Source organism: Monomorium pharaonis, unplaced genomic scaffold, assembly GCF_013373865.1.
Source record: "Monomorium pharaonis isolate MP-MQ-018 unplaced genomic scaffold, ASM1337386v2 scaffold_613, whole genome shotgun sequence".
Taxonomy (NCBI): Eukaryota; Metazoa; Arthropoda; class Insecta; order Hymenoptera; family Formicidae; genus Monomorium; species Monomorium pharaonis.
The window spans coordinates 9,970-37,311 of record NW_023415927.1 but is presented as its reverse complement, the minus strand read 5'-3'; the positions used below and the strand labels follow the sequence as shown (position 1 = coordinate 37,311).

The 27,342-nt window shown below is 38.4% G+C and overlaps 3 protein-coding genes across 5 annotated transcripts; 2 read left to right on the top strand and 1 right to left on the bottom strand.

The window, feature by feature from the left end:
- The first annotated feature begins 279 nt into the window (after positions 1-279).
- LOC118644237 (protein Lilipod-like) lies at positions 280-9,886 on the top strand. The gene is given in 10 exon segments (XM_036295088.1): positions 280-604; positions 4,999-5,263; positions 5,834-5,937; positions 6,010-6,136; positions 6,266-6,334; positions 6,472-6,506; positions 6,508-6,602; positions 6,689-7,046; positions 7,382-7,613; positions 8,032-9,886. Coding segments are annotated over 10 exon segments (1,611 nt in total). The 5' UTR covers positions 280-538; the 3' UTR covers positions 8,292-9,886.
- LOC105835592 (yrdC domain-containing protein, mitochondrial) lies at positions 8,147-13,437 on the bottom strand. 2 transcript variants are annotated; one of them, XM_036295089.1, is made up of 3 exons: positions 13,246-13,437; positions 11,331-12,073; positions 8,147-8,274 (listed from the first exon to the last, which is right to left on the bottom strand). In XM_036295089.1, the coding sequence occupies exons 1-3, from the start codon at positions 13,291-13,293 to the stop codon at positions 8,262-8,264; spliced, it is 804 nt and encodes a 267-aa protein (XP_036150982.1). In that variant the 5' UTR covers positions 13,294-13,437; the 3' UTR covers positions 8,147-8,261. The 2 variants fall into 2 exon arrangements, with proteins under 2 accessions (XP_036150982.1, XP_012534495.1); XM_012679041.3 differs by lacking the exon at positions 8,147-8,274 and having other exon boundaries at positions 11,041-12,073.
- Positions 13,438-14,263: 826 nt separating this feature from the next.
- Positions 14,264-26,703, top strand: LOC105835591 (serine-protein kinase ATM). Of its 2 annotated transcripts, none has more exons than XM_012679039.3 (19): positions 14,264-14,487; positions 14,890-15,027; positions 15,165-15,570; positions 15,690-16,046; positions 16,383-16,758; positions 16,932-17,774; positions 17,933-18,119; positions 18,277-19,061; positions 19,270-19,571; positions 19,805-20,990; positions 21,121-21,331; positions 21,486-21,916; positions 22,154-22,741; positions 22,845-23,697; positions 23,969-24,742; positions 24,828-25,313; positions 25,570-25,853; positions 25,987-26,213; positions 26,326-26,703. In XM_012679039.3, the coding sequence occupies exons 1-19, from the start codon at positions 14,416-14,418 to the stop codon at positions 26,502-26,504; spliced, it is 8,685 nt and encodes a 2,894-aa protein (XP_012534493.1). In that variant the 5' UTR covers positions 14,264-14,415; the 3' UTR covers positions 26,505-26,703. The 2 variants fall into 2 exon arrangements, with proteins under 2 accessions (XP_012534493.1, XP_012534492.1); XM_012679038.3 differs by having other exon boundaries at positions 19,267-19,571.
- The last annotated feature ends 639 nt before the right edge of the window (positions 26,704-27,342 follow it).

Here is a 27,342-nt window from a genome sequence, read left to right as displayed (position 1 = left end):
TGTTGTAGACGACGCTGAAATTGGACCAATTAAAATCGACCAATCAAAGCAAATTTCACTAAGAGCTGAGTTGGACAATTTTTCATTTCCCTGGGACTCGCTAGCGACATCTTTTGTTCCTAACAAAAAAAAACAAAGTTGTACGACCGTGGCGCTCCAAGAGGAGGAGGGGGAAGCGTAATCGGTTTCCCTCGAAGGTTATCTCCAAGATCCGTGCTCGTCGAAACGAAACCGCTTGACAATCAGTCCGTTAGCAGCCGTGGTAATTGTTGGTGGTCGGTCGGTCGGTCGATCAGTCGCTCGTTTCATACGTGTCATCGTGGGAATTTATTAGCTCATCACACACGTACGTACGCGCGCGAGCGCGCGCGTACGCCTATCGCAGCAGACGCGAGTCAGCAGAGCTTCCTCCTCCGTTTATACCCCGAGTCGCCGCACGCGAGTGCCGCCCATCACCAGGGTATGTCGTCGCGGAGCCGTGCAATACGGTGAGGATGTTGCCGCCGCTGGCCGACCGAGATCATTCGCCGACAACCAGATGAAGATGGAAGATGACGCTGACCTCAGGGAACAGTTGTTTCACAACACCGTGCGCGAGAACATAGTGAGTAACAGACACCCCGTCGCAAATCCCGGAGGCGGGTGAAAACACGCTTCCCCGGGGTGCGTACGTGGATATTTTACGGCTCGTTCCCGGCAAATAGAATCCGGACAATCGCGCGAAAATTCACGCCTGAAATTGATGCGTGACTCGTCGTCAAATTGAATCGAGCTCGCTCGCGTATTAAATTGCTCAATCACGAAAACGTGCCTTATCACGCGCGGTCGTTATCGCGGAAAGCCCGTCGGGAACCGACACCGATGCTCTCCCCTTGTCGACGTGGACAGTCGAACGACGGCTTGTTTTGTTTGTTTATCTTAACGGGACACGGGCGGCCGTTCGTCCCCGATTGTCGGTGCGAGATTTAAACCACGAAAGCTGCGTGAGTTTACGAGCACGTGAGAGGCCTCCCTCCCCCAAATCAATTTTTTTTAATGATAAAATGTCAAGCCCCCTTTTTTTCTTTTTTAAAAATAATACATGTATCTCTCTCTAAAATCTCTCGAAGGAAAAAAACAATGTGTTGTATCTCCTCGGAATATTTTAATATTACTTTCGTATATTATTATATACAAAACATACATATATGGCACATGATTGGCAATGCAAAAAGTATGATACCCCCTCCTTTCTGTGTCACGTCCTCCGTTTATCTCTCTCTCTCTCTTTCTCCGCAGAAGTTTTATAAATAAAATGCTAGAGTGGCGATCACTTTGTTTACGGACGCTTATTAATTCTCCCTCATTTATATCATTGGTTTCGACCACACCAATTCGATCAGCTGGCTTGGAGCGTGCGAATCTCCCCCCCACTTGTGAAATTTACACAACTGCAGGGGAGGAGAATTTGAGTTTGAATTCACGGCGAGGTTTGCGGAGTGGCAGATGACGATTCTGAAACTGGAACGCACTTGGCATAGTTCGAATCAGAGCCATTACGTGGATCTCTGATTTCCCCTTCCCGTCCTCCCCCCCCCCCCCCCTCCTCTCCTCGCCCGATAAACTTGAAAACTAGCGGGAACACCGCGCGAACGGAGGAATTTTAATCGAATGACGTCTCTCTCGCGCCGCGCGGCGCCAAGTACGTTCACCCTGTGTCGAATACGTTCACCCTGTGTCTCGTAAATTGCTGTCGCACATGACACACGCGTGCGGAGGAAGCGAGCCGGATCGTCGCCCGGCGAGCGGAGCACGTCGTCATTTTGCGACGACGCGACGCGACGCGACGCCGAAAACCGGTCGCCGGCGCGGGAATCCCCGTGCAAATATCGAAGAAACCGCGAGAGATGCGGACGGGAAAACAATCCTTCGTTCTTAAAATATCGCACATTCCTGACTCAATTCTGAGGCGATTTTTTTTTCTCCTCCAAGATTTTAGTCTCCTCCGAAGTTCAGTCAGTCTCGGGATTATTAAAGGAAATGGTTGTATCAGATTGCACAGAGTAGTTTTTAAGAAGGAAAAGTCTCGAAAGTATTAAGTCAGAAATGTGATGTTTATATTTTAATCACCCGATGTATGTGTTCGTCGACTTTTACCTCGCTGGAAAGTATCGTGAAAGCATGTCCCACTTCCTTTTTACATCATTGAATGATTGTAAGCGAACATGCTTCGTTTCCGCGTTTTAGTCCGGTCCGCCCCGGAAGCATCAGTCGCGTCTGAAAGAAGGAAGATAAGGATTATGAAATTCATAAGGCGATAAGGCCGCGCGATATTCAGATTCGCCGAAAAATACATGTATATTTAAGATGATTTTATATCAATATTATTTTTCTTACATAAATATTTTTCACTATCTCTATATTAAATTTAACAGTAACATTACTTTGTCAATTAAAAAGTTACATTTAATGACTCGATTCAAATTCGAACAAAGAAATGAGATTCAATTTGATTCGATATACGAAACAAAAAAACCCCCTCGATTCGCACGTCTCTGTTACAGACACAAAATATTAGCTCAAGAAACACGGTGGTACATTGTTCTCGTAGACGAGATCGGTTTTGTCTCGCTTTCATCCGTCCTATTCTCGGCAAGAGTTCGTTGCCAGCAACGGTATCCGAAAATGTCGCTGCTCATCGCGTAATTATACGCGCTCCGCTATTGCACTTCCCCGGGCGAATTAATATCGTTGATATTCATTATGTACGTAATAACTAAAACGACGACGATGGCGACGAGCCCATCTGTACGTACGTGCTAAAGTAAACGTATATGTATAGGATGTATTGGCGGCGTGTGCGGTTGAATAAGTAAACGAAGACTACGTGAGGCGGTATATATCGATCGGGAAGGATTAATAAATGAAACCGAAACGCACCACGGACGATCCGCGTGGTTGGTCATTGTCGTGCAATCCGATCCGTCACTTATGCGCGCCTCTTTATCGCGCAGTGATGCCTGGAAAACCTTGGAGCTCTCTTTGTTACGTCACTGGAAGATATACATATCATTTATTATTAAAAGATTACTTTTATAATCTTTAATTGATGCTAAGTTCATGGATTAAAGAAAGTTGTTTATCGTCATACAGTTCAACGTAAAAACATATGACGTAACAACATTAGAAAGTTAATGTCTATTCAGGATTTAATATCGCTAATATTTATTTGCAGTTGATTAATAATCCTGAGAAATTTGTATTTGCCGATCGGTATTTACAGCGCGTCAGACAAAAGACAAACAAAAGGCAGTTTAGAGTTTAAGTTGCAATAATATGTACGGCTTCGTTTACCGATGCACCTTCCTACTTTCTGATGTTGGAGGTATTCTGCTAATCACCGTGAATGGCCATGAATACGTGCTCAGCGTGGTTTACGTAATGCGCAACGGTGTCATTCGATGATTACATTTAAATCAGGCTTTCTGGTATTTGAAAAAATTCTGCAGTTTATTCTTTTCACCTGCATAATTATTCCCCTTTCGTGACTATCAGTTGTCGCCACTTAAGACACACCCTGTACAATAACTGTACAGCAATTTATGAACTCGCAACTGAAAAAAAATATCCCGCATTATTTAAATAGAATATAATGAATATAACTATTATTAATTTAATTATAGTGTATATATGTAATATATAATTAAATTTATAATATATGATTATATATTAATAAAATTATCTAATAATAAATTATTTATTATATTATAATTAATATGTTATATAATATAAATTATATAATATATTCATAAATATTTTATAGTTTCTATACTTTATTATATATATATATATATCATATATACTATATATATATATACTGGATAAGTTAAAGCCCATAGCCTACAAGAACCAAACAAATTTTACAAAAGTTTTAATTTTTACAGAAATAAAAACTCATCTTTAAGGCCCGGTTTCCCACAACTCACGGTTAATTAAATAGCCGATTATTCCATTGGAATTTGACCAATCGTATTTGTCGTTAAGCAAAATTTTACAAATACAATTGGTCAATTCCAATGGAATAATCGGCCAGTTAATTTAATCCGTGAGTTGTGGCAACCGGGCCTAAATCATTTAGGTATTAACTTGTTTTCTTTGAGGGGATAATAGATTGGAGCCACAAAAAAAAGTATTTTTCATGAATTTTTTTCAGAGCCAAGAAACAAACTATAAAAATGGATTTTTGCATAACACACCTTTTGTAGTTCTCATATAGAAATTTTATTACAATAATTTGTTTGAAAAATCTCACCGCTCCACTGTCAACCGTGCATCTTAAAGGAGAGTATATTTCCTTGTCGTTGTTGTATCTAATTTTTAAAATTCGATTTTTTTTTTCCAAAAATAACATTTTTTACCGAAATCGGCACTCTAACTTTAAAGAACCGCCATTTTGTTCAAAATTCAAATTTTAAAAGTCGGATACAACAGGAAAATTTACTCTTCTTTAAGATGCCGTTTGGTTTTTGTATTGAGGTTGAACAGGGAAGAGAAATTGTCACCGCGGAATCATGCACGGCTACACGCCGGTAGAGGGGAGAGGGGGTTTCAACAAAATCATTGTAATAAAATTTATATGGAAACTACAAGAGATGTACTTTATTATGTAAAAAGTCCCTTTTTTTTATAGTTTGTTTCTTGGCTCTGAAAGAAATTCATGAAAAATGCCTTCTTTTTTGTGGCTTCAAACATACATGCCTCTTTAAACATACAACAGATATAAAACAACACTTTAATTAATAAGATCCATTAATTTGAGGATCCGTTTAAAAGAGAAAAATAAAAGGCCTCTGGACTTGTTTAGTTTTTGTAGGAAACTCTTCAAGTATATTATATATATATGTATATATATATATATATATATATATATATATATATATATATATATTACATGTACACTTACATATATTAACGTATTGTTATAAATTTTATAAAACATAATAAACGATATCCTTACAGATATACCTGCTGCTTTTCTTGCTACTATACATCTCGAGCTACGCGCTGATCGCGCGTTTTAGACGCCGGGATCGCGAGGACTACCTGTCGGTGGACGAGGATGAGGCCACCGTATACAGGATCAGCCTCTGGCTGTGCACGGGCGCCCTGGCGATTTCTGTCGGCGCGACCCTCTTACTTCCAGTGTCTATCGCCAGTAACGAGGTTCTCATCCTGTACCCGAACAGCTACTACGTCAAGTGGCTCAACAGCTCCCTTATTCAAGGTAATAAAATCTTGAATCTGGAAAAAAAAATTTCAACATGAGTTACATGAAACAGATGCATATGTAGATAGAAAGATAGGGATGATAAGGAAATAAACTGATAGGGTCACTTTTTTTATTCTGTGATAATCGTCTAAGAACAATCACATCATGATTCGAGATAACATTACAATTATAACAAATTAAAATTGGGAGAGATAGAAGATTAAAGAATTAATTAAGATATTAAAGCATTAATAAAATACAGCAGGCAAAATGTAAATGAAAAACATATTGATCCATCTGCATAAATAACAAATTATTAACAGGTAAAAATATATTAAATAAAGAATTAAAAAGAGTCTACCATGCTATATCTAATTGACCAAATAATTTGCGCAAATTTTTCGCATTTTTGTAAACCTCAGAATCCTGTTTTTTTCGTTCTTAGTACAGATATATTTTACTAAGAATACCGATTATACATATAATGAGAGATCAATAAATACATTTTTACGGTAAATAAATAAATAGTTACCTTAGATTCTCAATTTATATATGTAAATGTCGTAATAAAATTAATTTCCACAGGTCTATGGAACCATGTGTTCCTATTCTCAAACTTATCGCTGTTCGTGTTTTTGCCTTTCGCCTATCTCTTCACGGAGTCGGAGGGTTTCGAGGGCCATAAAAAGGTAAAACAAAATCCCGAGAGATTCTTAACAAGCCTTTCCGTGGCCCATTTTTACAATCATTATGATTTGTAGGGCGTGATGGCAAGGGTGTACGAGACGGTGACGGTTCTCTGTCTCTTGGGTACTCTCGTACTGGGAATGACCTATGTCCTGTCGGCCCTATTGGATTATCAAAACTCAAGTTTGCATACGTTGCTCAGTAAGTATACATATATACACAAGATTATATCTTGTATGTACGGTTTAGATGTGCCAAAGTGACTGGCACAACTAAACTAAACTAACAATATCAAATGAGGCCATCAGTTTAACACAATATACTTTACAGATTTATGGAGTTATTATTTGCCTTTTTTATACTCCTGCGTCTCATTCGTCGGGGTAGTAATGTTATTACGTAAGTATCACGTAGTTTCGCATAACTCGCTCCACTATTCGCTATCTACATGCAACAAACAAAAATCAATGTGTATTCTTTAAACGTAATATTGTTTCGAGAACTCACTTTAATTTTGTAAATTTTTCTGTCCTCAGTATGCACACCAGTGGGATTCGTACGACTGTTCGGACGTGGTGGGGTCGTTTCTTGTTAAACCCCAATTTCTGAAGAATTTGGACGAGGAGTTCTTCGCGTACAGATTAGAGGAAGATTGTATTCGTAGGAGGTAAGCATCTTTCTTTCCCTTGTATTCTTATATACTTGAATATCGCAAATTATCGTTTAGCATTTTTCTTAATACATATAATTCAGATTGCAGCATGTAAAAGCTACAGGGAAATCATACGTATCGCCGGTGCCGATGTCACCGGCGGCGAGCTGCGGCTGGCCGACGCATGAAGACGACGAGCCGTTACTATGTATAAGTCCGAGTCTTCTGTGCCTAAGGAATGGCGCTCTGCAGAAGGGCCTTTCTCAACGATTGGACGATGTTCAAAAGCGGCGACAGTTGCTGGATCAACAGCGGAGGACCTGGTGGGTCCGGCGCACGCTACTTTACCCAGTGGCAATGTTGGCGCTGCTCATTCTGTCCACTGCCACAGCTCTATTAGCGGTGCAAAATACTATAGAATTGCTGATAGGCATCAAGGCGTTACCCTTGAGTACGAGGGTTCGTATATAGCTTCCTTCGTTTCTTCAAATTATATATATATATATAACTCACTTTATAGTTATAAACTTTACTCCAATTATTAATCTAAATTAGTTCACAATTTGGCATGCTGTAATTAAAGCCTTAATAAGTTTATTCCAACAAAAAACAAATTACAGATTTATCTGAAAAAATCTATTCTGTAGATAAATTATTTAACAATCTTATTTGAATTTTAATCGAATCAACTGATGACAATATCTTTCTTACCTTCCTATTCCTCTTCTTTTACATAGCGTAAATTTTTAATTTGCTTCGAAAAATTGTTAAGACATTGTTTTTTTATTTAACAGCAATTCACGCTCGGTATCAGTTCCCTGTCTAAGCTCGGGCCTGTTGGTGCAGCCATCGAGGTGGCGGTGATCCTTTATCTAGCCGTGACTAGCGCAATCGGCTTATATGCCTTACCAGGTGTGAGAATCGTCCAACCGAGATTTCGCTCCACACCGCTCACCCATCTCATCGCGAATTGCGCCCTTTTGCTCGTGCTAAGTTCAGCGTTACCATTATTATCACGAATATTAGGTGAGACGAAACGCCTGGATGTTTCTATTTATACACTTTCTTATAACGCCTGCATATTTGAATTTCAGCTATTTCATTCTATTATATTCTGAAATAATAGGAAATTGAAAGTAGACAGAATCTGCTTGTTTTCACTCATTTTTCAAACAGTACTATACTACATACTATACTATAAACAGTAGCTATATAATCTGCAGGATTTAAAAAAAGAATTTATATTTTTAATGAAGAATTCTTTAATCAGCTTGAAATCAAATATTTTTATTAACAAAAATATTAAAATATTTAATACATGATTATAGGTAATAAAATTACTATTTAGCATTTGAATTAATTCTGAAAGATGAGCTTTATACAAATGTCACTTTAATATTGCTGTTAATTTATGCTGATTTGTGCTATGCTGTGCTCTTCTCAGGAATGACAAACTTTGATCTGCTGGGTGACTTCGGACGCATCGAGTGGCTTGGTAACTTTAAGCTCGTGCTCCTCTATAATCTGATTTTCGCGACAGCGGCGATCAGCTGCTTGACCACAAAGTTCACGGCGACCGTGCGTAAAGAAATCTATGCACGTCTGAGGAGCAGCCTACTCGGCATCTTCAGGACTCCCAGCGTCACCGCCGACGCGAAGAGATATTCATCGTCGTCAGGAATGTTTTCTATGAAGGAAGATTAGACTGATTTGTTATATTATTATATAATTAATATAAACAGAGAGAGAAAAGAGACGTCGGGACCTTGCGAAAGTTTGCCTGGTTTTTATGATTCTTGTATATCAAAATTACAAGGAGCTTTTCAAGTTTCTCGAAGACGTGAGAAATTTATATCGCACGACGCATAGTAGGAAAGCGGTTGCAGAGTTCGAATTTACGGATCTTTGGAGGTGCCAATCCTTCGATACTCTTCAACTCTTCGACTTAGTCTGGATTATTAAACTCTCATGTGCTCGAGTAGTCACGTTGAAGTTCTCTATATTTTCGTATTACAAAACTTTTTAATTCTTCTTTGAAAACTTTTAATTTTTTTATAATTTATGAAAATCTAAATTAAATATATGACAATATATTTAAACAAAGGTGTCTTGCTTCGTGCCTGAGAAATTGACTTTTCTAAGGATCTAAATATCGATTACGTTGAAATCACGACGACCTAAACGTAATCTCGAGATACCCTTTTCTAGTTTAAGATTCAGGCACTTTTAGTCGCGCGCATTTTAATTTTCGAAAATCGAAAATTGTCGCACTGAAGCCAACGAAACTTTCGTGAGAGCCTAAAAGTTTATCGCTTAGATGTGAGCGAACGCTAGTGATTATTTGTAATTAAGGCGCGAGGCCAGTTAAGGACATAGTCCGGTAAGGACAATACAAGGCGGTCGCATCCATAATACGTAGCGTTAAATATTTATTTATTAACCATCAACATATTTTTAAGAATACATACAGCAATTGAGTGAATATATGTATGTACTATCGTTATCGAGTGTTAATTTATAGCAGTTGTAAACAATCAATTCAAGGAGGATATGATTCGTTTTGCATAAAACGGCCCATAGATGCTCAATGTTATTGTTTAAAAAGCTATATTGACAATTATTGTGTACAATATATTATGTCGATCAAATTTGATATTGCGCAATATTATTAATCATCTGGACATGATATTGAGCGCTTGTACAATATGTTGTTTAATTTGTTGCCATTAAATCTTAATTTGCTCAATGATCAAACATTGATACTCATTTCCAGAGTAAACTTACATATAACTATCATTCCATAAATTAATATTATGACGATCTATTAAAATTAGTTAAAAATGAGTGTCAATCATTATAAATTGGCAATTGGAAATATATTGTACAAGAATACTCATACACATACGCACACAGTCCAATATTTGTTTATAAAACTGCACAATATGTTTCAAAGAATCTTTAGACCTGTTCTTTTTCGCTGCACTGCTGCACTGGTGTAATAAGTTAAAATGAAAAAAATATATATTTGTCTTACTCTAACCTGTTGCACCAGTACAGCAGTACAGCAAAAAAGAACAAACCATTTGACTGACACAATATATTGCACAAATCCCCAGTATAAGATGATCAATAATTATGCAATATCAAATATTGTACAATAAAATTGATTATCTAAAAACTTTATGTTGAATTTTAAAAAATTATACGATACTATTGTACAATATTATTCGTTAGAACATTGTACAATATTCTTTAGAATTCGACATTTTTTAGAATAATAATGAGTGTCTAAGGACCACTTAAGGATGTATCGGACTGAAGTTCAAAATGGTACAAAATGGCTAAAAATTTGTGAAATTGTTCTTTTAGTTTCCCTAATATACTGCAAAAAATTGAAAACACATCCACTAAACGGTTGCCGAGTTATAACTATTTTAATTTTCACTGATTTTACATGGTATCCTTTTCTATCTTATGGAAAAGAACGATCTTAACTGATGAAACAGCTAAAAAAATATAGAAGAAATAGTACCAGTGTTTTGAATTTTTTTGTATATCTAGTATATGAATAGATGAAAATATCTGCCAAGTTTCAATTGTCTTCATTACACCGTTTTAAAGAAATAAAATATAACTTGAGATAATTGTGCATTTTCACTGTCAAAAGTTTAAACTCATAAGTGAAAAAAATCGCAAATACATAAAAAAATACCTTTGTAAGAGTAAAAATAAGACTCCAACTATCGTTCAAGTTTCTTACATCTAGATTTACTATGCGTTAGGCATAGATATTTAAGTATTTCAAATTTCATGTACTTTTGTCTAAGATTGTATGTCCGATACACCCTTAAAATGTCAAGTGAACTTTTTCATCGGTATATCAGGCGAGAATCTATCCTCTGTGGAAAGCATCTTCGACAAATCTTCGCCTTCGAATGTCTTTATTTTATAATTTCCAGTCGTGATATATAGGAGAGTGGAAGGCAGTTTCAATTTAAATAAATTTTAATGACTGCACGAAATAAAAACCTAAGAAATATCTAACTAGATTGTAATACGAAAGCGTAAGGAACGACTCTCATGCGGAGTATGAAATATTCTTAGACTGGATGAGTCGCAATAAAATGAGATTTATAAGAGACTTATACATATTTTGATTGTATAAAGCATGTACATACACATTATAACAAATCGTATGATTTTTTTAGACATTTGCGATAAAATGATGAAAAAATCTAACGAAACTTTTATATGTAAGCAAAAAATTATAATGATATAAATTATGAAAAACATCTTTTTCATTTAAAATGTTATCCTGAGTCTCTTGTACAATATCACAGATAATGATTTCTTCTTTTTAACATCATAAAAAATATCATTTATCTATTAATCTATTTATATATTAATTAAAATTTTTGTCAAAATTAAGATGCTCCACCTATCTAAATCTACATCAAGTTTTAGTCACATTTATATACATATTTACATACTGTTCAATTGTAACTTTTAACAACTTTATGTTGTCTTTTCAGTTTAACTTGTATTATAGTAATATGCGATACAAAGAAATAATATAAAATATCCATAATCTTTTGTATTTACATCTTCAAAGTTGTACAAATTATCAACATTACTAAGTAACACATAATTCCTAGATACGCTCATAACTTAATACCAAGAATTCAATCACATGTCGCATAATAGCGTTACTCCGACGTATCGGTGATCTTTTTCAAACCGTACTTGCGTAATGTCCCAATAATGATACTCGCGCCGATGCCATGACGCACGACCGTAAAACAACCCGGCTTCGACACATCCACCACGGTGGAACCAACCCTACGTTGATCGATCTGCTTCTTCGAGTTCTTAGGGCCGTAGAAGATTCCATCGAGCTCCGGCCACAGCGCACGGAACTCGTCCGGGTGCAGACTACTTGGCTCGTTGCTGACGTTGGCGCTGGTGAGCGCGAGTGGGCCGACAATCTGAGCGACGCTGCGCACGAACTTGTCGTTGGGTACGCGGATACCCACGGTGTCAAGGCCGGGGTTCAGGGCGTGGTTCAGGGCGCGCGTGCGCCGCAGGCATATCGTGTACGGCCCGGGAAGCAGACTTTCCAGCATGCCGGCCGGCACGTCGTCCAGGCAGCCCCACGTACCTACCTCATTGACATTGCTCAGGCAGATCGCCAGCGGCTTACCCTCGTCCCGCCGCTTGATCTCGTACAGCCGCTGAATAGCACACGAATTCGCACCCAGGCAGGCGAGACCGTAGACCGTGTCCGTCGGCACCGCGATTACCTTGCCCTGCCGCAGCAGCTCCGCCGCGATTGCGACGCTCCGGTCGCCGCCGCAAAAGAAGTGCTTCTCCTCTGGCATCTTCGCCTCGAGCATCTTTAGCTCTCCCTTGGCCTTATTCATTATGACTTTCATGGGACCCATGGAACTAGGGCTCATGATACATCGAATGCTCGCGGAATTCCAAAGCTGTAATGGAGAAGAAAAATATTAGATCTTATGTACATTTGTTTATTTGTTTGAAAATGTAAGTGTTAAAATATACAAATTTATTCTTGAGAGAAATTTAAAAAAGATCAGTATGATCGAATTAACATTCCTTAGTTAAATCAAGTTTGACATATAATGTAAAAATACATTTCTTATAAACTTAACTGTTGCTTAACAATGGCACAAATTCATTTTTGTTATTTATAAATCAAATTTTAACTTAAGCAGACATTTCAATAAGAACCTTTTTTCTCACAAAATTTTTTAACTTTTTATGTATTACTGTAAAAAGCATAAGAAAATGTTCAAACAATTTCCTTATCAATAATCCCATTTTGCATGTCACAATTACATAAATCAACTTTATTCTTTTACTATTTAATATATTTGTTTTACAAGTTTAACCCACTGTCTGTATACTTATTTTCACTAACACAGTCTGTACATTGACACCTTTTTGTCCTGCCCTTTTTTTATGTTAAATACATGCAAAAAATCTAAAAAAATTCCTAATTACTTTTGAGTAACTACAATTTAAATTTTAATAGTTATTTTGATCATTTATTAAAAGGAAGTCAAGCTCCATCTATCAGTCTTGTGGTTATACAAGTGAAAAATTTTGCTTATTCCCTTTTGGGATCAGTATACAAATGGAGAGTTAATTTTATTTGTACAGAATTTCTGATAAAAAAATTAAAAATGAGAAAAAATAGTGTATTATAATACTTGTGCAACCATTTTTCTTTTAACAAATTAATTCTTTTATTTAAAAAAGTAAATAAATGTAATTAAATATAAAAGAAACAATGTGCATGTTATTATGGATCAAAATTTTATTAAGATTACAAGTTTTTTTTTCATTAAAAAGATACTTTCAACAATTATATAGCACACAATAAGTTCTCTTCTCAAATTTATTATAATTTGACACTTCCTGTATATTCATAAAATATTTAAGTTATCCATCTTTGACTTTGCTTTCTGTCTGATGCAATTCCATATATTTCATAGTAAGCCAATTCTTTTATTATATTCCTAATCTGAAATTTTTTTAAAACATTTTGCAAAAATGGCGAATGAAAATGACTCGTTCCATTTTCCCTTTCCCAAATCAAATTTCTGCAATCATCAGGAATTAATTGCTCGGTTACCTTCTGCAAGTTTAATCGACCCGCCACTTGTAACTGCATGAGCAGCATGTGTAAAAGAGCGTCATAGGCTCATCGGCAGACCGTGTCTGCCTCTGTTCGAAGTAGGCACGTGGATGTGAGCACTTGGGGCAACGCTCCTCTGTCGCCTGCTGACCCAACAACGCGGACTTGGAGTCGAGAATGTCGGCGAGCTTCTTGCCCATGAAATAGGTGCGCGATCTCAAGCCCTGAGACGCAAAGGGGAAATGTTAGATATTAAGTGTAGAAATTAGAATTAGAATTAGTTTTAGAATCAATTTCCTCAATAAGCATCAAGCAAACCGCACGATGAAAGAGTATTAAAAATTATAAATAGAAATTAAAGTTTGAAAATAAACTTTTTTAATAAACAGTATAAATATTTTTGCAATAAATAAATGTTCGTTACGGCACACATACATTTACGCCTTAGTCATGTTCGTTACGCGTGACGTCATTGAGAAAATTAATTCTAAAATTCTAATTGCTAGCATTTGACGTTCTTCCATTGCGCACGGGGCCTTACCTCCTTGCTTATTTGATATATGTACGGACACGTGGGACACGCGAATCGATTCCGATCGGAGACAGGGCCCGGCGTGTCCACCCGGAACCTGAGAAGATTAGCGCAGAACGGACAGAATCGCAGTACCATTCTTCATTCCCAACCGTCACGCGTATTTCTATCGCCGAGATACCGTATCCCTTTTCTCTCTAGAGTAAAATAACAAACGTTCAAGTTCGTTTTCGTTGGTTAAAGTTCACATCCCCACGCCTCACGACTCTCCACACCGCAACCCAGTTCACCGACCGAGCAACTGCATGCAACTGAAGGTGAATTCACACCGAGCTGCAATTAGACGCTTCGAAACGATCCTTGATTGGTCAATTCGTAAAATTCTTCGTCTCAATTGGTCAATCAAAACGCTTGCGCCTTCACGTGTGTGTTCTCACAAGAGCCGGATCTAGGTATTCGTCTATTCACAGTTTAAGTTAGGTGGCATTTGGCGGTATTTCGCGCGGGAGGATTAAACGATCCGCTGCGCTTGATATTTCGCGAGATATTTTCGAGATTCGACGTGATTTTCCCTCAAATCCCTTCGCAGCCGATGCTTCGACGCCTGCCGAAAGAGCGTCGTGAGAGCTGCGAATATGTCGCGGTTATCGGAAAGGATCGCCGACATCCTGAAGCTAGCCGACAGCACAAGAGTAACAGATAAGAGGGTAACCATTGTCACCGCTATTAACCGCTTGTTATTTGATTGTCATTGATCAAAACTCAAAGACGTCAAATTTTCGTCCTGTGCCTAATTTGACCTAATCGGAAAGTTAAACGTAACATTCAATCTGTCATTTGAAATTCGATGTAAAACATACGAATGGTTCTCTCGTTTGCAGACACTTTCGCCTCGTCAGTTTACAGTGCTATTGTTTAAAACAAAGACTTAAGTTTCGCAGTATACAGTGTTTTTTAAATCAGCTGCTCTTTCAAAGCTATATCAAATTTTCTACGAATGTTGGCCAAACAATTGGTTGAGGAATCTGATTAAAAGCATGTTCCATTAGTTCCTTGTATCACACCTTGTATTTCCTTTTATTTCATAATGAGAGTCTGTCAACTTTTAGCGATGCATATCCGAGCTGTTGGATTTATATCAAAACGACGACGTTCTCCAGGAAATATGCCAAAATACAGAGAGAAAAGCTCAGGGAAAGGCCAACTGGCCTTATCTCATATACACTGCCCATAAACTGATTACTGAAGTAAGTAAAAATCTCATAATTTATATAGAATATGTTTCTCTCAATAACATTTTTGAATTATTTGTATATATTTCTATTTATCTTTTTATATTATATAAAAGCATCTTTTAACATTTTGTTGAATAAAATTAATCTAGGAAGCAGAGAAGCCTGGTAAAGAAACAAATGCTAAGAATAATGACAGACAGTCTCTCAGTAATTTCGTGATTGACACAATTCGCCGAGCCAATGAGAGGTCAGCTGTGTTCCTGAGAAGCAGTGACATAGTTGCTATGATACTGCAGATATTAGATTCTAAAGTTTATGTGCATTATCAGGATACATATCTAAGGATATTGGTGAAATATATACTGCCCAAGAGTATAAATCACAGAAATATCACGGCAGATCAATGGAGAGATCTATTGATTGCTTGCACCAAGCTGTATGGGAAAGCACACCTCCAAAACCACAAAGTGTTAGATGGATTGCAAATGATTGTCGATTACTCTTTCCCACACACAAATTTACTTCCTCACGTGAAGAATATGCTGTTGTTTTTAGGTACACTGAAAATTTTAATTAACTTAGTTATTCTAAACTGTCCTGAAATATTAATGTTAACAGACAAAATAATATTCTACATTGTTCTGAAATTAATGTAAAGTAAAATTTCATTTTAGAAAACGTTTTCGAAAATGTCAAAGCAAGCAACGACGAGCAATTAATGGAGTGTTTCTACAAACTGAGCAGCAGTGTGTGCAAGCAGATTACAACGGAATCCAAAATTGCACTCTGCAAGTTCAGCGAGAGCATATCAATGGATATTTTACGTTTGAACGGTTCTGAGGAAAAGTACAGACTGTTATTGATCTTTCTACAGATTCACCATCCAGGGGGTATCTCCAGTCACGACGATGGCGCTTACGCATTTGATTGGGACAAGTGGAGAAGCTTGTTACGTAGCATGTTTCAGCTTATTCAGGAGAACTGCAAATTGGATGTGCAATGGTGCAGTTTCATCCAATTTGCCAGCGAAGGTATTTTTTATATTTACTAGTTATTTTATTGGTTTTATAATTTTTTTCTAGCAGCATTATTTTATAAATTCAAAAATTCTTTTTCTGTATTGTTTAAATTAATTTTTTAAGTTGTTAATTTTAACTTAAGTTAGAAAAATAAAAAAATATCTTATACAACCCTGAAAAAATTTGAATTAACAATTATTAAATATAATTATATAAACTTTCATAGTTATTAATTATTATAAGTTTTTTATTAATTATATGCACAACTACATTACCAAAAGATTTAGTTATATAATTGTTTAATTGTAAGCGAATAAGTTATTAATTCAACAAATGTTACATATGCAGTTATAAAACAGATAATGGACAACTCGGCAAGTTTTACTTGTTCCCTCGAGGGCTTTTATTCTCAAGCCAAACGCAGACGAACAATGAACAAAATTGAAAACATTGTTGACCTGGTAACAGAAAGTAATCCTGAGGAAGTGTGGCCGTTATTAAGAATTCTGACAGAAACATTAAGAAAGTATCCCCAATGTCTGAGGTCACAAGATCTCGCACCTTTGCTGCAACGTTTGACGGAGCTCGCTGTGTCTCGAGACGAGTCTATTATGAATAATTTGTATAATCTGGCTGCTGTCCTCATGGAAAACGAGATGTCTAATGAAGAGGAAATGCAGGATGCTACAATTCACTGGAGCAAGATATGGGACATGCTACTTAGGTACGTGCTCTAATTTTAATTTTTACTTTTTGGATACACTTTTGGATACACTTAAACTTAAAACAATTTGTGTATTGTCTATAAAAACTTTATTTCTAGATATGTAACATTTATTTCCAACATTTGCATTGTTATGATGTATATGTCCAATTTCAACAAGATTATTCTTGCAGATCTCTCGGAGCAAATCAAAACGAGGAATCGGGCCATTTGTTAATTCGCCGTTTTATAAGATACAATAGGATACCGAATGCTAATGCTCTCCTCAGATTGTACCTGACCAAAGCGATACGCTGGTCGCTGAATAGCGTGCACACGCTACGACGGCTGTGCGAGCGTATCTCTTTACCAGTGGACGCGTCCACGTCGGTACTGGATTCATCACCTTCGATGATGATGGCGCCAATCTGTGACAGGACGCGCCTGTTAGAATGGCTATTGAACATGCCATGGCAGAAGCTGGCAACGCGACTGTCCGTCGATGCTATCGAGGACATCTGCACGTTATCGGTAAACCTCGTTTTGAGCTCTCGTCACAGACAGAACACCAGGATGGAGCAGAAATCCTTGCAGAGTCGCAAGGAGGCGCATACAACCACTTTTGTACCACATCGAGATATCCATTTGACTGACCTCTCGCAGCTTTGTCACGCGTCTTTAATATTCAAGGTGGAGTTGTTAGTGAGTTCGAAAGACGAGCGCGTTGTACGAGATTCCGGAATAGTACTGTCCGACACTGGAAGTCCTGTCGCCTATGTGCAGGAGGTGCTCAACTTTCTGAGAAAGCAGATGCATGACTTTATTCGAGAAGAGGATGACAACGACGAAAATAAAAATACATTTGAAGTTTATATGATACTAATGAAACTAGCGTTTGTGGCGAGACTGCTGTCCGCTCTGAAGCAGCTTGGTATTCTTACAATGGAGGATACCGGCAGTTATGGTTTACTAATCAATGTGATGGAAAAGCAATTGAAAAGTAGCTTCGAAATTCTGACGAAAATTGACTGGACCAGGTACATAAAATTACATACAAATTTTAATACAAAAATTCTTTATTTTCTCTACATTAACAGATTTTATACTGTACTTAAATTTTTATTGTTTTTTATTTACTATTTCTAGCTCTAAGTCGTACACTATTATTTTTATTACATTAAATACTTTCTCGCAGGTGCAAAAACGTGTATTTGTTCAGCATAACTAAGGCACTGAGAATGCTCTATGGAGCGACCTACGATACGGAAATTGCTAAAATAATCGTATCAGCCTCTACAGTGGACATGATAAGAAACATATTTGATCTGATGAATCTAGATGACAATTATTGTAGTTACGATTATTACGAAGATAACGCTCAGGTAAAGGAAACTATGAGTTCTTGTGTAACGAATTGATTTTTGTTACTTGTGCGCCGAAGTGTGGTCCTTGAGTGAATTGAGAAACAGATTATTTTTCGTGTACAGATAACGAAATGTACTATTAATAATCAACTCTGATATTCCATCTTTTCTCCAGGGAAGACGCAGACGTTCATACAACACATGTCTAGAGACGTCGAACCCGAATCCGAGTCTACCGCGCGAGGGCGCGATTCGCCTGTACATCGTGGAGGCCTTATCATCTTTTTGCGCTTTGCATATCGACAAGGACATCGACTGCTGCAAGTCCATGTTACAGAAGAAGATAATGCACAATCTGCTGACCCTGCAGCAAGACTTTACGAGCCACGTGGACTCCAGGATATCGTTGACAATCCTCGAGTCGCTCGCCACGCGCGATCACGACGAGATCCACCGAGAATGCGCGGATGAACCACTGGAATTTCTGATGGAATTATGCCAAAAGGGTTGTAAAGACGAGAAATCGTTGCGACAGCTGTTGCATCTACTGCCATATTTCTTTGAATACTCAATCAAACGCGGTTATTCGCCCAGACTAATCATCCAAACGCTCGAGCAGCTTCACAAGCGCATCTACAAACGAAACTACAGCGTTCTCGTGCATACGAGCTATATGAAGTGCGCGTGCAGCTGCGTACAAATCGATCCAGACTTCTCGTGGAGTCACGTTGGCGTTTCTGATAACAACGATGACGTTCTGATGATACTTAACAGCATCCTCAGTTACATCGACGATGCGCTCTTTGTGCTCCGTTCACAAGCGGTGCGATGCTTGCAGGAGCTGCTGTCCCTTAGAAATATCGCTTACAAATGGAAGGAACGGATTTTCGTCAAAGTAGAGGAAACTGTGTTCAAACTGCTTGATGAGACAGCTCAACAATCGAATTCCAATTCGCGAAAGTATGAACTTAAAATATAATATAAGAAGATATTAATATTTGGAAGATACTAACATTAAAATAAATTAGACAATATTTTTTTATAAATTATTTTATAATACAATTTTTATTATTTTTATTTTATAATAATTCTTAATACTCGTATACATGGTTCAAAATAACATTTGTTGTAATTTTTTTCTTTTTTTTTTTAAATTCTTGTGAAGTAGTAACAGTTTGATAGAGAGTCAACTGCAGGATGAAAGGGAAACCAGGACGGTCACCGCGTTGATCGCGTTAGCCTCCATAGTATGTGCCAGTGGAGTTCTTCAAGGTCGCGCCCTGTGTGCGTTATTGCGATTGACAACGGAAAAGGAGGTGAATGTGCAGATGGTGCGGAAGGTCCTCTTGGCAGCAGCACGGCACACGACGACATACGTGTCACTCATTGAGGATAACTTAAACTATCTGCTTACTTCCTGGATTGAAGACGCCCATTGTCTATTGCAAAGCTTTCCGTGGACGCTCGTGGGTATGAATGCATTTACTTGATACAATATTGATACATGATAAAAATTGTATAAAGAATTATTTACTGATTTAATATTAGTATTATAAAACTTTTTAAATAGATTTTTATCAACATTTTATAAGATTAAAGATAAGATATTTTGATAACATACAATAACATATAAATTACTATTTGATTCGATTATTTTAATTAATGTAAGTTAAAATGAGGATTAAACTTATTCTTATCAACAGGATGCGAGACTATCAACGAGTTCTTTAAAAAGAATATCAACTGTATCGTCCCAGTTCTGTTGCGTACCTCAGATATTGACGAAGCCATGTCCTTCTGCACAAATCATGCCGGTGTGGCTTTCAACCAGGTCTTCGAGGATGCTTTTCCATCCTGCTTTGTGTGGCTTATATCACGTGCCGTTGTATTCGACAGTCCGGCTGTCGAAACGATGCGCAAGATGATAAATAACACGGACGAGTTCGCGGACACGCGCAGTTTCAATCATCTGTTCCGTTCTCGCTTGCAGGACGTTCTTATAGAACTGATACGGCGATTGCATGATGAGGGCGACTTTAGCCGCGTTCTCTCGATTTCATCCGGATGCTTTCCGGCGATGGATCCGCCACACTTCTCGCGAGACATGCTAAATCTCTGCTTCAATTATCTAGAATCACACAATCTCCTGAACACGCGCGTGCTGGTCGTCCAGCAACCAGCGACACTACAGAAAACGCTATTGCAGCTCGCGAGCGCCGTGCACTTATCGCGCTCCCGCGAGGACAAGCTCAAGCGGCTGCATCAGTACACGTACTTCTGCTTACGGTTGACGCACGATTTCGCAAATCCTGTCTTCAACGAGATGGCCGCGTTCCTGATTCGGGACATCTGCTACAGCCTGTTGCATCTGATTAGAAATGGTGGCGACGGCGACGAGACGCTCGTCACGGCATGCTGCAGGTTTCTAAACCTGTTTCTGAGACAAGCTCTGCCAACGAGAGCCGCGGAAGTCCAGGATGTTCTTCGGTTTATCGTGGCAAACTTGATCGGCCTGGCGCAATCGAAAACGAGCAGCGTCAGTGAGATCGCCACGAGTCTGCTCAGATTTCTCGTGGTAGAGCAAAAAGACGTGCTACGAGAGGCCATTGCGAAACTCGGCTCGTTCCCGAATCACGAGGTTTTCCGGGATGCAAGGAAAGCCCATAACACTATCAGATCGGAGGATGGATCCGCACTACGTCTTGAGGATGAATTGGAGCGATTCTTGGACGCTATGAGCGAAGAGAACGCTGAGTGCACGCTCGAAGATCTTACAAATTTCACGCAACAGCTGTCGATGAGAAAAAGCGAGCTGCGAGAACTGCATCGAAAGTTGGAAAGACCGTATCCCGAGGATGGTGCTAGTATTCTGCATCGGTTAATATTCAAGTAAATAATGCATTTTATACTAAAATTTGTATTCTAAATAATTATTATTTAATTTCTTTCGGTATCTCTCTGACTTTGTATTTTTCATCTGTTACGGGATATTGTACATTTAAAAAAATTTACTTTTTAGACTCATCAAGCTAACGGAGTCACCTAATCCATGCGTGTCGATGGAAGCTACCAAGTGCCTTGGCGAGATAGGCCCGATGGATTCTACAGTAGCTCTACGACCTGCTGGAAGTCTCGTCCGAAAAGAGGATGATCCAATAGAAGCTCTGACCTATCGGTCGGTCGCGATGTTAACGAGCTTTCTCGTGGAGAACTCGGTTGAACTTCGCAAGGTTTCTATTATAATTAAATTTTGTTATCTCAATTTCTCATCGCATTGTCATAAGCAAAACAAATTCTGTTAATATATATATTTTTTATTTAAGTATGACGTTTTTTTTAAGAAATATTTTTAAAAATTATAAAAAAAAAGAATATTTGTTTAAGGTGAGCGCCGATGCCCTTTACGCAGTGCTATCAACCTCCTATGGCCGTGAACTGGTTGAGAACTCGAAGGATCTATCAAATGTCCTCGAGTGCGCGCCTTTGAAGATTGACTACATTCGACCGTTTATTCACGGCCGTTACGTCAAACAGACGTCTTTCCACGTAGATACCACGAGATTTCGCACCATCATGAATCCAGAAAACACGCTGTGGACCGTCCAGAACGGCGACAGTTACGCGGAATGGATCATCAAAGTTACTTGTAACATTGCCGAGTGCTTCGCGGATTCCTACTTGGAGAATCTTCTCTCGGTCTGTCGCCTCAGCGTCGAATTTTGCGAGCTGATTCTGCCAAGAATCGTTTACCTCGTCATCCATGCAAACGACAGCTTTATCAATGCCATGTGCGATTGCGTCAATCAATTCTTCAGGTATTATTAATCAGGTATCATAAACGCTTAAGTAACAAAGGATTTAATGTTGTGAGACAGTCTGCTTGGAACGAAATCTACATATTTTTGTAAATAGCGAAGTATAAGTATTTTGTCGTTTTTCAAGTGATGTTATTTTGAAAAGAAAAGATTTAAATATTCTAAAATGTAGAAAAGATTTAAAATTTTTTTAGATTTGAAAAAATTTAATCATCAAATCATATCAATTATTTACAGGAAACACTTTGCGCTTAATGAACCGGAGACCACCACTGCGTCACCAACATCGAAAGGCGACAGCTGCGACCAGAAGATCGTACGTCGCATGCTGGACATAGTGAACCACGTGCGTGCCCAGCTACCGGATGGTACGATCCTAAGGCTCAACTACATCTATCTAGCGAGAGCGGCGCACAAATGCTCCGCGTACTATACAGCCCTACTGTTCGCGCAACTCGCCTGCGAATTGATCTCGTCGGACTATCCGGACTTCAGCAATGATCCGAGGATCGATTACATCTACGAACGGCAGCCGGAGATCGGTCGGGTGTTGCAAAACATTATGCTGGACACCTATTTGAACATCAGTGATCCGGATGCGAAATCTGGCGCAGGATCGTCACACTTACTCGATCACGACTCTCGCGTGCAATACTACGCCCGTATCAATCGCTGGGACGAGGTCATGCTCGCACAGGATATCGAGCTGTCCAACCACTCGTCGGTGGCGAACGCCAGATTAGAGATGGCGAATGCACTGCACCACTCGGGGCTGCAATTCCTTCAATGGCAATTCTTAGGCAATAATTTGGATGAGAAATTTAGGTAAAATTTTAGTACATTTTATAAGTTCTATATAAAAATTTAATTATAAATAAAATTTAATTAATTATAATTTTTTTCAACATTTATAAATTTCTTCCTTTAGTTACGAATGTGCCTGGAGACTCGGTAAATGGAATCTACCCGTTAATGTTGCTAATTATAACGACTTTCAATCTCATCAGTTGCGACTGGAGTCGCTAGAGAACGCATTTCACGTGCATCATTATCACGCATTGAAGTGCTTTCACGAGAACGATCGGCGAAGCATAGATCGAGCGATCGAATGTGGCCGCATGAGTGTGATCAACGAGCTACGAGTGATCAGTCCGGAGAGCAGCAAGACTGTTAATCAAATATTGTCACAGCTACGGTTGTTGCGCGAGATCGAGCAGCTGAACTGGGCTGCTGACTTACCCGAGGAAAGGTATCCGCAGATTTTGCGACGTTGGAACGAGCACGAGATCAGTTCGACTGGTCAGTTTGATTATGTGGAACCGATTCTGTGGCAACGTATCACCATGTTTCGCATTCGTGAGTCCCTGCGGACAAACGTGAACGTGCAGAAGGCGTTTTTTGCCACTTGTCTGGGTCTGGCGAAAGTCGCGGAGACTCAGGGAAATTTCTCGGTGGCAACCCGAGCGCTGAGGACTCTTCAGATGCATCAAAATCTGCCTGTAAATCTGAAGAATCAATTGGTTTATCAAGAATCGCTCCTAGCGTGGATGAATAACGAGCAAGTGATAGCGCGTCGTCTATTACGTACTCTAATTGAAAAGAAGAACCCGAGACCAGATTTAAAAGCTAAGGCTCTACGAGTCTACGGTGATTGGATGGCAGAAACCAAGTCGGAGAATCCTCAAGCGGTGATACAAAAGTATTACCTAATATCCATTGAGATCAGCGAAGCTATCGATGAGCAAACGCCCGATGTTGTCAAAAATTTACATGACACACAGGTAGAAAGATAAATTTAAATTGTTATTAATTGGGGACTTGTATACAACAACAGCGATTTACATTATTACTATATAAAATTTGTATACGAAATATTTAGATTTTCTCTTTCATAATGAATATTATAAATATCTACAGAAAAGAATGATCTTTCTTTTTCGCTTTATGTTACTTTTGTTAGGCAAGTTATTGGGTCCAACTTATTAGTTGATTAAATTAAAAAATAATTTGATTTATTTAAGGGTAAATTACTTTACATGCTTTTCATCTTAGGTTGCACTGGCACGTTTTGCCGACGCACAGTATCAACAGATTACCGCATACATGAATTCTCCAACATTCGAGGCACTGAAGGAATATGCTCATAGTAATACAAATAAAGTGGTCCAAGCGCAGATGATGAAGAACCAAGATCTTAGGAAGGCCGTAATAATCGATCAGAAGCAATCGACGAACGACGCGGCCGAGCTGAAGAATATCGAACAAGAGAGGCACAACTATCTCGCGCAGGCTCTAAAGTATTATTTAAAAACATTGTGCAGCAGCGAGGAGCACAATCTGCTAATCTTTCGACTAGTGGCACTCTGGCTGGATAACATGTACGATGACAAAGTGAACGAGGAGCTGCTAGACGAGTTGGACACCGTGCCGTCGTTCAAGTTTGTGCCGCTGGTACCGCAGCTGGCCGCTCACATAAGTAACGATTTCAAACAGCAACGTAGCTTCTCCGCACGGATCTTCCGAATCCTCGAACGATGCGCCCTGGAACATCCATACCATACCCTACCTGTGGTGCTAGCACTGAAAAATTTGCACAGCGATAACGAATACGAATCAGGTCCTTCGACAGTCGCGAAAAAGGAAGAGCGTCGCGTGCTAGGTGCCAAGAAGCTTCTCAGTCGAATAACCGACTCCTCCGTGCGGACAATTGTTCACGAGATGGAAAATCTATCGCGCGCATTATTGAGTTTTGCCTATTGGCAACCAAAAGGCACGTGTCAATCCAATAAACGCTTCCCAATAGCGCGGGACCAGCCGATATCAAAGGTATTTTTCCAACTTTGGTTCGATATCTTTTTAAGTAATATAGATCGCGATCCGAAATCTGATTTCAAGTCTATCGATTTTGCAGATCAAGAACCTAAACAACGTTCTCCTACCGACTCTGAGTTTACTTGTGAGACCATCATGCAATTATGTCAACGTGATCGGCATACATTCATATAAGGATTCTTGCGAGTTTGTCGGCGGCGTAACTGCACCTAAAAAGATCATCTGCGTTGGCACCGACGGTGTGCAGCGCCGACAATTGGTCAAAGGCAAGGACGACCTGCGGCAAGACGCAGTGATGCAACAGGTGTTCACTGTGATAAACACACTGTTACGCACTTGTAAGGAGACGCAACGGCGGAATCTACGTATCAGAACGTACAAAGTAGTGCCGCTGACACAAAGGTCGGGTGTACTAGAGTGGTGCGACAATACGGTGCCCATCGCGGCGACTCTGGTATACACGAATTCGGACGCGCCCGGCCTACACAAAAAGTACTATCCACAGGATTTGACTGCAAAAGCGGCCAGAGAAAAGTTGATGAAGGTTGCACAAGAATCAAACGAGGTAAATAATGAATAGACATCTTTCGATTTATCGGTTGCTAACAGTTATTCTTAAGGCATGAATTTTATTAGAATATATTTTAGTAAAAATTTTTTGAGTTTTTCAAATTTAATTGAATATTTGAAAATTTAATATTTTTAAAGATTAAATTGTAATAACTTTCAATAATTACAGATTGAAACTTTTTTTTTAGACATTAACTTTTGAGATTTTGTTTTCAAATATTCAGCTCTTTAAATTCTATTTTTTTATCTAGGTGAAATTGAGGATCTTTCTTGAGTGCTGCAAACGTATGAAGCCAGCGTTTCATCATTTCTTCGAGGAGAAGTATCGATCGCCCGAGACTTGGGTCGAGAGGACTCTTACATATACGCGCAGCGTCGCCACAACATCTATCGCGGGTTATATTCTGGGCCTCGGTGACAGACACTTGAGTAACATTCTTATTGACGAACACACTGCCGAAGTGGTGCACATCGATTTTGGCGTTGCTTTCGAGCAGGGCAAGGTCCTACCCTTACCCGAAACAATTCCTTTCAGGTGAAATCATATGAATCATTTTGTCTGTGAAAAGCGCACCGGAGGGATATTTTATATTTTATTAGAATTTTATACATTAGTTTTTTGTAATCTCTATTTAATTATTATTGATTTGTTATTCGTCTTATTGCAGGCTAACTAGAGACATCGAGGTTGCCATGGGTGTCTCCGGCATCGAGGGCACCATGAGGCGTAGTTGCGAGGTGACCATGACAATGCTGCGCGATCAGAGGCAGATTATCATCACCCTCCTTCAAGTTCTGCTATATGATCCACTCTTTACGTGGGCGATCACACCGGAAAAAGCTTGCAAGATGCAGAGCGATGTCGTAAAGCGATTCCTGGAAAACAGTGGACGAGGTAAGAAAAATTAAGACAGAGAACAATTAGTCTTTGAGCCACAAGACTCTGATTGATTCTGATTAATTATGACACAGCCTAATCCATTAAATTTTAACGTTTAAATCTTTAGCGCCCGTGGAAACCAACACGATCGCCAAGAGAGCTCTTTTGAGGATTGAGCAAAAACTGCAGGGCACCGAGGATGGTCTGGTGTCCAGCGTTCCCGGACAAGTCGAGAGGCTCCTACAAGAAGCCCGAGATCCCGCAAATCTGTGTCGAGTTTACTGTGGTTGGCAACCATATTTGTGAATACTAGTAAATAATTTTATACATGATGAATACTCGTAGGATAACTTTTTTATGTTTTATAATGTACAATTAAAAATATCTTTTTATACTTGTTGAAAAGTAAATTTTATCGATATTCAAATTTTATTCATGACTTATTTATGTTGTACAATGTGCTGGAAAAAATTGAAGTGAAACATTAATAAAATATTTAAAGGTATGTCTAAATAAATTTTATATAGTAAATAGGTATAAAAAATAGTGTTGATAAATAAATAAATAAATATATATATATATTTACTGGAAATAAGATGTTTATATATATTTATCCTTAATGTTCATGACATAACAAAATAAATATCTTATTTCAAATAAATACATATAAATGTTAAATACTATTTGCATTTTTTATATTTACAACATAGAATACTTATTTTAAATAATATTTTTTATAGATACATCCTTTAAATAAAAATATTTCTATTTTAATTTTTTAGCTTTGATATTATAGCGCCTCAATAAATCGATGTATCGAAATAGCGAGACTCGAAGTTGTATTATCGATATATCGCCCTCGCGTTTGAATACGTTCTTATTAGTTGCATCGCGCATCTGATATTTCAAATTATTAACTGAAATAGATTCATCTTTGAAAGACGAAGAAACAATGCACAACCCCCAATGATTCCCCAAAAAAACGATGCGTATCTTTCCAAGAATCATCGAGGTTTGACGGATATGTAAAATGTCTTGAGTATATTTCTATAGAATCTAAAAGATATATGTTTATGTGAATTTTCGTTTATTCATCGACAAGAATTGCGACGGTGACAATGTGGAAATAAATTCGGGATCGTGA

Coding starts and splice junctions, on each gene's coding strand:
- LOC105835592 (XM_012679041.3), bottom strand. CDS start 13,293: ATGCTGCTCATGCAGTTACAAGTGGCGGGTCGATTAAACTTGCAGAAG. Junction 12,074..13,245: donor GTCGATTAAACTTGCAGAAG/GTAACCGAGCAA, acceptor TCTCCATTACAG/CTTTGGAATTCCGCGAGCAT.
- LOC105835591 (XM_012679038.3), top strand. CDS start 14,416: ATGTCGCGGTTATCGGAAAGGATCGCCGACATCCTGAAGCTAGCCGAC. Junction 15,571..15,689: donor GAATATGCTGTTGTTTTTAG/GTACACTGAAAA, acceptor ATTTCATTTTAG/AAAACGTTTTCGAAAATGTC. Junction 23,698..23,968: donor AAAATTTACATGACACACAG/GTAGAAAGATAA, acceptor TTTTCATCTTAG/GTTGCACTGGCACGTTTTGC.